A 12,729-nucleotide genomic window follows, 5' to 3' on the forward strand; every position below is an offset into this window, starting at 1 on the left:
ACACACAGCTTCTCACACATGCTCTCACAGGTTTTTGCACTTCCATCTGCAGTTTGTAAATGTTAATATAATCAGGAAATCATACAAACTGGTGAAAATGCCACTTAATTATTTAGATGGACACATTTCTGCTGAACCGCCCTGTAAACGACAGGCATGTGCATTTAATTAATAGAGAGGTATGAATGTCAGCATTGCTGCATGGTGTTTGAGAGCTCCGCTGTGCTCTGACGGAAAAGCCAGAGTTGGGGGGAGGGGTTTATTTGAGCAGGGAAGCTGATTTCAGAACAAGCCCTCCCCCAGGGGAGGGGCTGGCATACTGGCGTTGCCGGGCAGGTCCTGGCGTTGCCGGGCAGGTCCTGGTGCAGAGGTGATGGGAGGAGCCCCCTGCCGCTGATGGGGGTTCACAGGCATCACAGAAACCACAGACATCACAGAGACCATAGACACCTCAGTGACCCCACAGACACCTCAGACATCACAGACACCTCAGACATCACAGACATCACAGACACCACAGACAACACAGACATCACAGACACCTCTGACATCACAGACACTTCTGACATCACAGACACCTCAGATGTCACAGACACCACAGACACCTCTGACACCTCAGACATCACAGAAACCACAGACACCTCAGACAGCACAGACACCTCTGTCATCACAGACACCTCAGACACCTCTGTCATCACAGACACCTCAGACACCTCTGACATCACAGACACCTCAGACACCTCTGACATCACAGACACCTCAGACATCACAGAAATAACCTTCAGCCCTGCCAGCCTTCAGGCTCAAAAAAGGGGGAATGGGGAAAACACATTCAGATTTCATTTGGCCAAAATATTATCTCTAAAAGTCTTATATTCTGACAAGTTAGAAAGTTTCCATGCTTTAATTTTTATTTTTTCAGAGGTCTTGTCAGTTTAGGTGAAAATGTAAGCTAGTGGGTATATTAGAGGCCTAGCTGCATTCACACTGTTTGATATTCATAGATTGTGAACAGCCAAAACTTTGAATATCAAATAGATTATTTTTCATTATGCAAAACCCTACAGGAGCACTACTCTTTCTTTTCTCTCTCTCCCTCCCTCCCTCCCTCTATCTCTCTCTTGTAGAAGCAACTTGGAGTGTATATTAGGAAGCAATATATAGACCGGCTCTGTAGATGTGTCCCCTACACACACACACACACACACACACACACACACACACACACACACCCTCACACGCTTAACCTAAATATTTGTTGTATTTTGTTTTCCACAGAATTTCTACAAGGACATCAATCGTGAGGGAATGTATATAAGGTAATGTAATACAGACTGAATATGTGCCATGTGTGTGTGTGCATGTGTGTGCATGTGTGTGCATGTGTTTTTGCGTGTATGTGGCTGAGGGAGCACGCAGTGAAGTATGTAGTAGGTAGTGTTGGGTTGTCTGGTTTAATATGTGTTTAATCTGACATGAGATCATCAGCCTTGTTTGCTTAAAATCCTGATGATTACCTGTTCTCTCCCCATAACATATTTGAGAGAGAGAGCACACTAGTGTCTGGTAAAATGTTAATTGGCTCTTTGGTTTCGAGGAGAAAATTGTAGTTGTAGTTGTGAGTTTCAGGAAATTGGCATTAAAAATTGTAATAGGTGCAATAGGTGTTTGAGCCCCTTAGAAATCTCCATATCTATTGCAAATGAATGATGAGTTTCACCTGATTACAAAATAGTTAATTACAACTATTTATATATATATATATATATATATACTACACAGTGTGTGTGTGTGTGTGTGTGTGTGTGTGTGTGCATTTCTGGTTGTACAAGTACTTAATCCTTTGAACAGCAGCGCATTTTGCTGCCAGTTAGAAGTCTGTTGGGGTTTCTACCAGCATCACCCAGTGCTTGGGGGTGACTTTCACTCAGTTTTACTGGCACATTTGCTCCTAGTTGTTCAGGTAGGTTGGATGACGCTTGACACAGTTTTTAAATAGTGCCACAGATTCAAGCCTTTGTAGAACATTCTTCCCTCCTGTTTTTGTGGTCTTGTGCTTGGGATCACTGTCCTGCTGAAAGGTGTCTCCCGAGCTGTAGTGTCTGAGCAGGTTGCCATATTGCTCAGTATGTTGGACCATCCATCGATCTGTCCTTCAGTTTGATTAAGATGCCCCTGTTGAGGAGAGGCGTCTTTACAACATGATACTGTCACTCCTGTATGGTCGAATGTTGGGCTTTGATCAGGAGTGGCTGGGGTTATGTTTCTGCCACACATTTCATTTAAAATTAAATTGACCAAAAACCCTCAAATTACTACATTTGTCTCAACTTACCACGAAATGGTCATATTTTACCCTGTGAAAGCTGTAATGCATTCTGGGAAACTCCAGCTTTGGCTTTACCTCAACAATGGTGACTCTCACTGCCCATTCCCATACTGCCCATTCCCATACTGCCCATTCCCATACGAGCCCTCTGTACACCGGGCCCTCTGCAGTACCTCCATTCTTCTGTTTCGTCACCTTCTCCTGTGTTGGTGTGTCTATAACTTTTTCTCTGACATGCTCAGAATATCAAAGTGCAATTTGTAACCCGGATGAATAGGACGACTTTTAAAGGAGGTTTTTGCATGGCACTGTATATTGGATACATGTGAAAGTAGAGACAGACAGAAAGGGAGAAAGTGAGGAAGTAAAGATACTGATGAAAAAGAAAAGAGATCTGTAAAGAAGACTGTGTGGGAATTACCAGGTGGAAAGCAGAGGGCGAGTGTAGGAGTGTAGGAGTGTAGGAGTGTAGTGTAGGAGTGTAGGAGTGTAGGAGTGTAGTGGAGGAGTGGAGGAGTGTAGGAGTGTAGGAGAGGAATCACAAAGAATGTGTGTAATCCTTATGGAGACAGCCATGACTGATCACAAAGCAATCTAGCAGAGATGATGTCAAAGAAAAGGACCTTTGGTGGATGCGGTGATGCCGGGCGGGTGGGGGAGGGGGCGTTTCTTGCATCTACAGCTTTAAAAATATGAAAATCTCTGCAGTCACCATCCAAACCAGCAGCAGCCCATCTTGGCGCATCAGTGGGCTTGTCTGGTTCTATCCTTCCTCCCTCCCTCATCTTCCTCACGCACCACCTGTACGAGACACCAAACCCTCAGCGTCACGTGCTGGTGTCTCCGGCACGTCTGGTGCGTACTCTCGCCCAGTGTGGGGTGCAGGGCCTCCTCCTCTGGAGGGTCCAGCTACTCCAGTGTAGCTCAGTGTAGCTCCTGGGAGAGCAGAGCACAGCTCTGGACAAGACCGAAAAAGAATGAAGCACTGATGTGGAGGAACAAGGCAGATCTCAGTGCCCCCGTGCCAACCCGCACCCGCCATGCCTGCACCTACACACCAAAACTGATATTTCAAAAAAAGACGGGAAAGTGAGGGATAGAAAAAGTGTGTAAGAGAGAGAGAGAGACGAGGGAGATTTATTGTTTGACATCCTTTTGTCTTAGAGGCACATTAAACTTGAATGTGTCTGACTCCGTGACTGAAGAGTGGGAAGCTGAAGACGGCATAGCAAAATTATTATGCTTAAAAAATGTCCCCTTGCTGAGTGCAGGCTGAATGTTTAAAGACGATGTCTGCAAGGCGACTCGCTCATGTCTCCTCTCGCCATGGGAAGATTTATTAGAACATGAGCTACAGCACCAGGGCTCGAACCTTAAAATCGAGCTGTGACAGGATGCTCTCAGTTTGACTGAGGGAGTGGCTGAAACAGTGTGTGAATCCTGAACTGGAATTATCCACCAGCCCTGTGGTGACACCGCAGTGAAGTAACAGTGGTGTTCTGCCGTCAGGCTGTTAGCATTCTCTTAGCGCTGCAACTGTATGCTAGCATTCTGTTAGCCTCGGGGGTGAATTCCTATTCTGCCTGTTCCACAGAAATATGTGTTTAATTTTGAAAGAGAAAAGACTGCACAATTCATGCATTTCTTTACTACAGACTGAGGGTTATCCTGGGAGTGTTGGCTTGATTTAAACACAAAAGTTCAGGCTCTGTGCTGTATTGCATGTACAATACCGCCATCTTATGGACAATGTTCGAACCTACAGTTTTTGTGTAATGAGACCAGAGTGGTGAATGTTTGCATGTCATAGGTACCTCTATAAGCTCAGGGATCTTCATCTTGATGGGGAGAACTACACGGAGGCAGCGTACACACTTCTGCTGCATTCCAAGCTGCTTAAGGTACTTAATTCACACACACACACGCACGCACGCACGCACGCACGCACGGACGCACGCACACACACACACACACACACACACACACACACACAATAACACATACATAACGAGAGACACACATACATAATACAGACATACAGAGACCAGCCACAGCACTCCTAATTTCATCCTTTCACAAACAGTACACACACACACACACACACACACACACACACACACACACACACACACACACACACACACACACACACACACACACACACACACACACCCCACAGACAAATACTGTTTCACCTCTGACACAAGGTCATGATAGCAACGAGAAGGATATTTTGGAGCGCTAAGATTTCTTAGTGATGCAAGAGGCATCGTTATTGGCTGATTTACCATCGTCCCTGACAACGTCAAATGGCACTTTGTGAGTAGATAAAGCTCTCAGCCTGGATTTACGGCTTCAGTGCACCTCCTGCAGACTAAACGCTGAGATTTATGAAGTGTTTTCAATCTCTCTCTCACACACACACTCTCCCTTTTGCTCTTTCAGGGCATACTTGATCAATACTGAGATTATGCAGTTCATTCATTTGCGTTAGATTCCATTCTAGCCATGTGCTTAGTCATGTAATCCTCTGGTGAACACCGTTTGGCCTGTGTCTCCTATTCCTCAGCAAATATCCTTATGTCTTATTGGTCAGTTCTTTTGTCCAGGATATAATCAGACAGCTCTGTAACAGATCAGGTAAAATCAGATGGATTGTAAACAGATTAAATATAGTCAAATGGTCCCGTAACTGATGTAACTTCAAAGCTCCCTCTTTATTCCCTCACTGTCTGTTCTGGAAAAGATTATGATGTCACAGATGGTAGGCGTTTGAAATTGAATGCAATGAAGCATTTCCTGCGTCACAGAAAGTTACCCCGGTCTCATTTACCTGTGCTATAGCTCATCTGGGTTCATTTCCTGCCCCGCCAGTCATTTGGTCATTCATTTCATTTCTATTTCCAAGTTCTCTCTCCTTTGACCTCATTATCATACTCTGCTCTCCCCCAACACACACACACACACACACACTCACCCCTACTGTTTGTTGCAGTGGTCGGATGAGCAGTGCATTCCCCAGGCGGACTTCCAGAGCCCCCAGTCTCAGCGCCAGCTCAAAGAGACACTCTACAACACCATAGTCTCCTACTTCGACAAGGGCAAGGTCTGCGCCACACTCCCCCACACACACAAACCCAAAGCTCACTTCCAGTTCCTCTTTTGGAAGGCTTCTCTGTCCTGTGTGTAGTGATATGGTGGTAGATGCTGTAGACTTATAACCCCCTTTAGTACTGCTTGTAGTACTCACTGAATTAGTGGAGCCAGTTCTCACAGTATGGAATCTAGAAGTGAAGCATGCTTCAAACTCTTCGCTATAAATGTTATACACTTATAATGATTTTTACACTTTGTAATCTGTTGTGTGTGTATTAGATGTGGGAGGAAGCCATTTCTCTATGCAAAGAGCTTGCTGACCAGTATGAGATGGAGGTTTTTGACTATGAGCTACTTGGGCAGAGCTTGGTAAGCACAGAGACACGCAAACACACACACACACACACACACACACACACACACACACACACACACACACACACACACACACACACAGTGCTCTGCTACTTTTCAGATCATTTCTTGTAGGATTTATGATGAGGGAAGGCACTGTGCTGCCACTATCAAGCTCTGGGTCGCACTAAATCTTTAATGCTTTGCCTAATTGCTCCGTTCTGTGGAGAAGAAAATGAAGAAAAAAGAGAAAGTGTTCACTATAATCATGTGAAGATCCGTTGAGAATGACACTATCTTTCATGTTGATGTTAGAATCTGGCCTGCTTTTTTGAATGGGTCGTAATTTCAAATGTTTCGACTGCGTCTAATAACCAATTAACGTAATCACCGCGTTTACAATCATCCTGATTGTGCTGATTTTCTGTGGCTTCAGAAGGGCACACTGCACTGTTTATGTGGGGAGATTAATTTTCTTAGGGTCAATATTTTTGTGAATTAAAGATGACTCTACAAAGCCCAGCTTCGGTGTTGTAAACGTCTGATTAATGACTGAACTGACAGGCGAACCCTAGTCCCCCTGTAGTCTAACATCTTTCAATCAGTCATTCTGCTGCTGTAATTTTTCTCAGGTTTTTTTTTAATCTCCGATATGTATTTTCTTTGTTTGTTAATAACTATTTTGGTTGAATTCTCTGTGCAGAAACAGCAGGCAAAGTTCTATGAGAACATTATGAAGATCCTCCGTCCTAAACCAGACTACTTCGCCGTGGGATACTACGGCTGTGGATTCCCCCAATTCCTTCGGGTTTGTGTCTGTGTGTGTGTGGGTAAGTTACCCAGTATCCTGTGTTGTTACAGATGCGTTACAACAGCTGCTGGTGTTGTGTTCTTGTTCTCACTACAGAACAAGGTATTTATCCACCGTGGGAAGGAGTACGAACGCAGGGAGGACTTCCAAAGCCAGCTTATGAGCCAGTTCCCCAGTGCCGCCAGACTCAACACCACCACCATGCCCGGAGATGACATCACAAATTCCCCCTTGCAGTGTATCCTCTGAGTACAGCATTAGCACACACACACACACACACACACACATACACCCAGAAACGCAATACGCCCATGCTGGTTTCATGAGCACATGCATTCTAACTGTACATTGGTGGTGAACATGTGTGTAGGAATGTGTCATTCTTAGCATGGTGCATTCAGACATCCAGTGTTTCACTGTCCAACCCGTCCTGGAGATTCCTCCTCGTCTGAAGAACAAGCCAGTCCCCGATCAGATCATCAAGTCAGTATTCAATCACCCAGTTCCCGTTCTGCAGTGTGTTTACCGGTCCCAGCGTGTTTTGGGCCCTGTCATCACTTCAGGGACCCGTTACTGCCAGACTGATGCGGCTGATGCCACCAGTCGATCCTTTAACGTTCCTTCATCTGTATCATTTTTAGCTTCTACAAGTCGAACTATGTTCAGCGTTTCCAGTACTCCAGACCTGTGAGGAAGGGGAAAGTGGACCCTGACAACGAGTTTGCTGTGAGAGCACACACACACACACACACACACACACACACACACACACACACACACATACAGACAGTAATACTTCACGTCTCTCTCTGCAGTCTATGTGGATTGAGCGCACCACATTCTTCACTGCTTATAAGCTGCCAGGGATCCTGCGCTGGTTTGAAGCCACGAGCATCAGCCACGTGAGTATGAGTCACGTCTGCCGCAGCCACGTGAGTATGAGTCACGTCTGCCGCAGCCACGTCATCATCACACGTCATCATCAGACACGTGAACATCAGTGCTCCATGACAGCACCCCATACCCCGCATTCAGGACACCTCTAGACCTCATTCCTACTAAAGACCACACATGGAATATTAATGTATCATTAATAGCTCCACTTAGAAGCTTCATTAAACTAATAATGCTACAAGATTTCAGTTCTGAATTCATCAATCTTGCACCACAGATGGTGCCTGCATTATATCGGGAGTAATGACTTCCTTGTCTGTCCTGCCAGACGACAGTGAGTCCGCTGGAGAATGCCATCGAGACCATGGGGAACACCAACGAGAAGATTCTGACGATGATTAACCAGTACCAGTGTGACGAGACACTTCCCATCAACCCCCTTTCTATGCTGCTCAATGGCATCGTAGATCCTGCTGTGATGGGTGGTTTTGCCAAGTATGAAAAGGTGTGTAAGGTTGTGTGTGTGTGTGTGTGTGTGTGTGTGTGTGTGTGTGTGTGTGTGTGTGTGTGTGTGTTAGTTTGCCTGTCCTCGTATGTATATTTATTTAGTGTTTGTGTTTTAACATTTTTTATTTGTCTTTCGTTGGTCTGGGTGTGTTTGTATGTGTGTGTGTGTGTTTAGGTGCATGCTCTTCTTTGTGGAAGTGTGTTTGTGTGGTTGTGTGTGTGTGTGTTTAGGTGCATGCTCTTCTTTGTGGAAGTGTGTTTGTGTGGTTGTGTGTGTGTGTGTTTAGGTGCATGCTCTTCTTTGTGAAAGTGTGTTTGTGTGTGTGTGTTTAGTTGCATGCTCTTCTTTGTGGAAGTGTGTTTGTGTGGTTGTGTGTGTGTGTGTGTGTTTAGGTGCATGCTCTTCTTTGTGGAAGTGTGTTTGTGTGTGTGTTTAGGTGCATGCTCTTCTTTGTGGAAGTGTGTTTGTGTGGTTGTGTGTGTGTGTGTTTACGTGCATGCTCTTCTTTGTGGAAGTGTGTTTGTGTGTGTGTTTAGGTGCATGCTCTTCTTTGTGGAAGTGTGTTTGTGTGGTCGTGTGTGTGTGTGTTTAGGTGCATGCTCTTCTTTGTGGAAGTGTGTTTGTGTGGTCGTGTGTGTGTGTTTAGGTGCATGCTCTTCTTTGTGGAAGTGTGTTTGTGTGGTCGTGTGTGTGTGTTTAGGTGCATGCTCTTCTTTGTGGAAGTGTGTTTGTGTGGTTGTGTGTGTGTGATTGTTTTCTGCGTGTGTGCGATGTTTGAGCTGAGCTGCACTCGTTCATTTCTCTGCTTCCCTCTGCTTCCCTCTGCTTCCCTCTGGTTCCTCACTTCCTCTCTGTTTGTTTGCGTGAAGGCGTTCTTCACGGATGAGTACACACTGGAGCATCCTGAGGACAAAGAGAAGTTGTACCGCCTCAAAGATCTCATCGCCTGGCAGGTACACACACACACACACACACACACACACACAGCTAAAACCATATAGCACTGTATGGAAACTGTTCTGTGATGTGTGCTAAACTTTGACCCCCCCTGAAGATCCCCTTACTGGGCCGAGGAATCTCTCTACACGGTAAGAGGGTGACTGAAGACCTGCGCCCCTTCCATGAGCGCATGGAGGAGTGCTTCAAACCGCTCAGGAAGAAAGTGGAGAAAGAGTATGGAGTCAGAGAACTGGTGAGACCCGCCAAATGTCTGACTGAGAGAATAAGGGACTGACCTGAAGCCACTCCTGTTTTATTACTGTGTTCATTTTTTCTGCCTTTCACTGGTAGCCCGAGATGGATGAGAGAAGGTCAACCCGTCCACGCTCTGTCCTTCGTTCCGTCCGGCAGTCCGTCTGCTCATTGGCTGGATCGGAGTGTGGAACCCCCACCAAGCAACACCCTGACAGGTGACCATGCTCCCCACATGCCGCACTAAGCCACACCTACCAAAAAAGAACCCCTATCTCTTCATTTTAAAAATGACTGATGGCTTTTCTCCCAAAGTCTGAATCAAAGTCGTTGCCTCTGACAGTTCTGCTTTAAGCGCCTAAATAAGATCAGTTCCAGGTTCTCCTGGCTGAGACCTGGTGTGATAAACACAGCGGTTCTCCTAAGCACCTCTGTAAGCAGCTTCACTGCACATATTCAGTGTGCCTTTATCACTCACTAAAGTATGGTTTTTATGATACCATTAAGTTAGGTATGACTAACCATCTCTGTGATAGATTGTGCAAGAGTTTGTGCAAGTAAAACTCCTTTTCATGGTCTAATTATCAGAGGTTTAGGTGTGCTGTAAAAAAACCATACATTTGGGAGCCAGTGCTTCTGGAGGACTGGAGAACGAGGTAAAGGGAGAGAAGAAGGAGTCCAGGGAAGGGAGCGTCCTTAATGTGATGCGCCTGGCACACCTGGTAGCACATGGGCCACCCTGAGGTTTTAGATGTTTTGTTTTGTTCAGTTCAGGGCACCCAGCAGGAAGTCCATCTATGAGCCTCTCTGCACGAGGTCAGGCTGTTTACAGGTGGATGCCGGTTCTTTCATGCAGATGTTAAACAAATGTGCCTCCCTCTCTCAGAAATGTCTCCCTCTCTCTCATTCCTTCTGTCTGTCTTCACTAAATGTCTCTGCAGTATCTCTCTGGACTCAACACCTTTCGTCCTGCCTCGTTCCAGCGGGAGTGTCAGCGTGACTGATGAGAGTGGAGTGGAAGTCGAGGTTAGTACCCGGAAGCGTTGTGATCAGACAGTGTGCTATGACAAAGGACACAGGAACATTACAATCAGATAGTGTGCTATGACACAGGACAGGAGCATTACAATCAGATAGCGTGCTATAACACAGGAACATTACAATCAGATAGCGTGCTATAACACAGGAACATTACAATCAGATAGCGTGCTATAACACAGGAACATTACAATCAGATAGTGTGCTATAACACAGGAACATTACAATCAGATAGTGTGCTATAACACAGGAACATTACAATCAGATAGTGTGCTATGACACATGACACAGGAACATTACAATCAGACAGTGGTTTATGATGCAGGAACATTACAATCAGACAGTGGTTTATGATGCAGGATGCATCTGAAACACTGTACTGACTGTTAAACCCTCAAACCCTCTGTGGCCCTCCATTCCCCAACCTTGATGTCAACATCCCTCTCTTCTCTTCTCCTCTTCTCATTTACAGGTAAAGTTGCGCAAGTCAAAAAAGAGAAAGAAGCATAGCAGAGGCAGCATGATCTTCATCAGTGAAGAGAAAGAGAGGACTAGCACCCTGGACAGCAAGCGGGTGAGTCTTGCAGAAACAGAATCCGTCTGAAACTGAATCTATTAGAAACTGAAAATCAAATTTATCTTAAACTGAATCTATCAGATACTGAATCTATCACATACTGAATGTATCTAAAACTGCTTTGTCTGAAATGGCTGGCTGGAAGTGCGCCAGCAGTGCACCAGAGGCCTTTAATGAGGTCTGTGTGAGTCTAAATGTGTGTATTTGATTCTCTATTAACACCCAGCTGTCAAAGAAGCAGGAGTTCCGCAGTGACACCAACCTATCAGAGCCCACTGTGGAGAGAAGCTTAGCCACCATTAACTCAAGATCACTGCCTACTATAACAGGTGCACACACACACAAACACACACGTGCAAGCAAACATGCACACACCAGATAAATCAAGACGCAGGCCTCAATTCCTGACAACCAATGAAAACAATTAACACACATTTCGATGTTAAACTTTGTGTAGTGAGTCTTTATAGCACAAATTGAAGCTTGCTCAACAATTTCCATGCAATGTGTGACTTCTTCACTCCCTCATTCCTGTGCTGTCCGTCATAGGTCTGTCTCTGACAGTAGCCAATGGGAGTGAGGAGTTGGAGTCTGTGAGGTCTAAGAGGGATAGTAAGAGTTTGTCTGTATGTCTGCCTTCTGACCGCACCAGTGACCGCCGCTCCAAGGGGATGATTAACCTGATCTTTAAAACTCGGGTAATTTAAACACGTTTCATCTTCTGGACATACCCCGTATTGTCTCATTCACTCCTTGTTCCTGATTCGCCCAACGATGTCTGTTATCTTACATGTATATCTCACAGCTCGGCTCTAAGGGTGAAGATGGAAAGTCGTCAGACTCTGGTGCAGATGGTGCTACGCATTTCTAACTTCTCCTCTTTCCCGGGGTGCTTCTGGATACACCCTCTCTGTCTAGGAAAGTGGTTCACCATGAGAGCAATGCTTTAGCACATCTGTGTAAGCATCCGAGTTCAAATATTATGATGTGTCATTTTTAAGGTGGTATTTGTGTTATGAGATCTCATAAAGGAAGTACAACAACCATGTCAATCTCCTGGGTGATCTTTTTATTGTGTCCCCTGTGGAGTGTATGATGATGTAATGCTCGATGCATAATGGAATACAAAAAAATTGTGAAATGATGCAATAATTCTTTAATGAGAGTCTCTGGAAGAGACTTAATTGCAGATCCAGCAGAGCAGTTATTAGCTGCTCAAAACTCTGATGCGAATGAAGAAATTACAGTGATATATTTGTCATTAGAACCATATGAAGAATTTCTGTTTGAAATGGTGACAGTCAGATTTCCTCTTACACCTGTATCTAGAAAAAGTATTTATGAAACAAAAAAAATGCTTTATTTTTGCCAGGATATTTTGTCATCATTAGAAATGCTACATTAACAACTGTGAATACAAAAATTTAAGGGATTAAATGGATCTTAGTTATCCTTGGCTGAATAAAGTGAATAGCTGTCATGATTCATGTGTAAATTTTATTGTTGATAAATTATCTTTTGATAAGTTCTTTGAGCTCTTGAGAGTGCAAATAATCATGTCTTTAAAAAAGCGTAGCTGCTGTGACTGATGGAATTATGAGGAATTATTTTAGATCATGGCTAAAAGAAGACCTCATGTGGTCCATCCTCTTACGCCCTGCGTGGAACTGCAGCACTGCCTGGTGTTTGTGTTTGGCAGCACAGAGCCACGCCTCCCCAACACAGAGCCACGCCTCCCCAGCAGGCCTACTCACCTGTTCATATTTTTGTTCACATATTTTACATCTGCTCTGAGAAGTCTTGTGGTTTTCTCGAGCTTTGACTGTAACCTCTTCCGACTGAATAAAGTGCTAAATGGTTGTACTTTTTGTCCAGGAATTTGTCATTTGCATATATTGTCATAACAAAATAAGACCGTGATTAGTGGTTTA

General features: G+C 44.8%; 1 protein-coding gene across 1 annotated transcript in view; it reads left to right on the top strand.

The window, feature by feature from the left end:
* The window catches only part of dock2 (dedicator of cytokinesis 2), an 83,790-nt gene extending 71,129 nt beyond the window's left edge, over nucleotides 1-12,661 (top strand). The window contains exons 35-52 of the mRNA XM_077005808.1: nucleotides 1,279-1,319; nucleotides 4,140-4,230; nucleotides 5,325-5,435; nucleotides 5,705-5,794; nucleotides 6,483-6,587; nucleotides 6,687-6,828; nucleotides 6,992-7,073; nucleotides 7,232-7,316; nucleotides 7,406-7,492; nucleotides 7,813-7,989; nucleotides 8,862-8,945; nucleotides 9,047-9,184; nucleotides 9,283-9,401; nucleotides 10,125-10,209; nucleotides 10,694-10,795; nucleotides 11,025-11,127; nucleotides 11,348-11,496; nucleotides 11,604-12,661. Of these exons, the coding sequence (XP_076861923.1) occupies nucleotides 1,279-1,319; nucleotides 4,140-4,230; nucleotides 5,325-5,435; nucleotides 5,705-5,794; nucleotides 6,483-6,587; nucleotides 6,687-6,828; nucleotides 6,992-7,073; nucleotides 7,232-7,316; nucleotides 7,406-7,492; nucleotides 7,813-7,989; nucleotides 8,862-8,945; nucleotides 9,047-9,184; nucleotides 9,283-9,401; nucleotides 10,125-10,209; nucleotides 10,694-10,795; nucleotides 11,025-11,127; nucleotides 11,348-11,496; nucleotides 11,604-11,669 (1,857 nt within the window). The 3' untranslated portion in view covers nucleotides 11,670-12,661. The remainder of the gene's footprint in view (nucleotides 1-1,278; nucleotides 1,320-4,139; nucleotides 4,231-5,324; nucleotides 5,436-5,704; nucleotides 5,795-6,482; nucleotides 6,588-6,686; nucleotides 6,829-6,991; nucleotides 7,074-7,231; nucleotides 7,317-7,405; nucleotides 7,493-7,812; nucleotides 7,990-8,861; nucleotides 8,946-9,046; nucleotides 9,185-9,282; nucleotides 9,402-10,124; nucleotides 10,210-10,693; nucleotides 10,796-11,024; nucleotides 11,128-11,347; nucleotides 11,497-11,603) is intronic.
* Nucleotides 12,662-12,729: the final 68 nt, after the last annotated feature.

Source organism: Brachyhypopomus gauderio, chromosome 5 (genome assembly GCF_052324685.1).
Source record: "Brachyhypopomus gauderio isolate BG-103 chromosome 5, BGAUD_0.2, whole genome shotgun sequence".
NCBI lineage: Eukaryota > Metazoa > Chordata > Actinopteri > Gymnotiformes > Hypopomidae > Brachyhypopomus > Brachyhypopomus gauderio.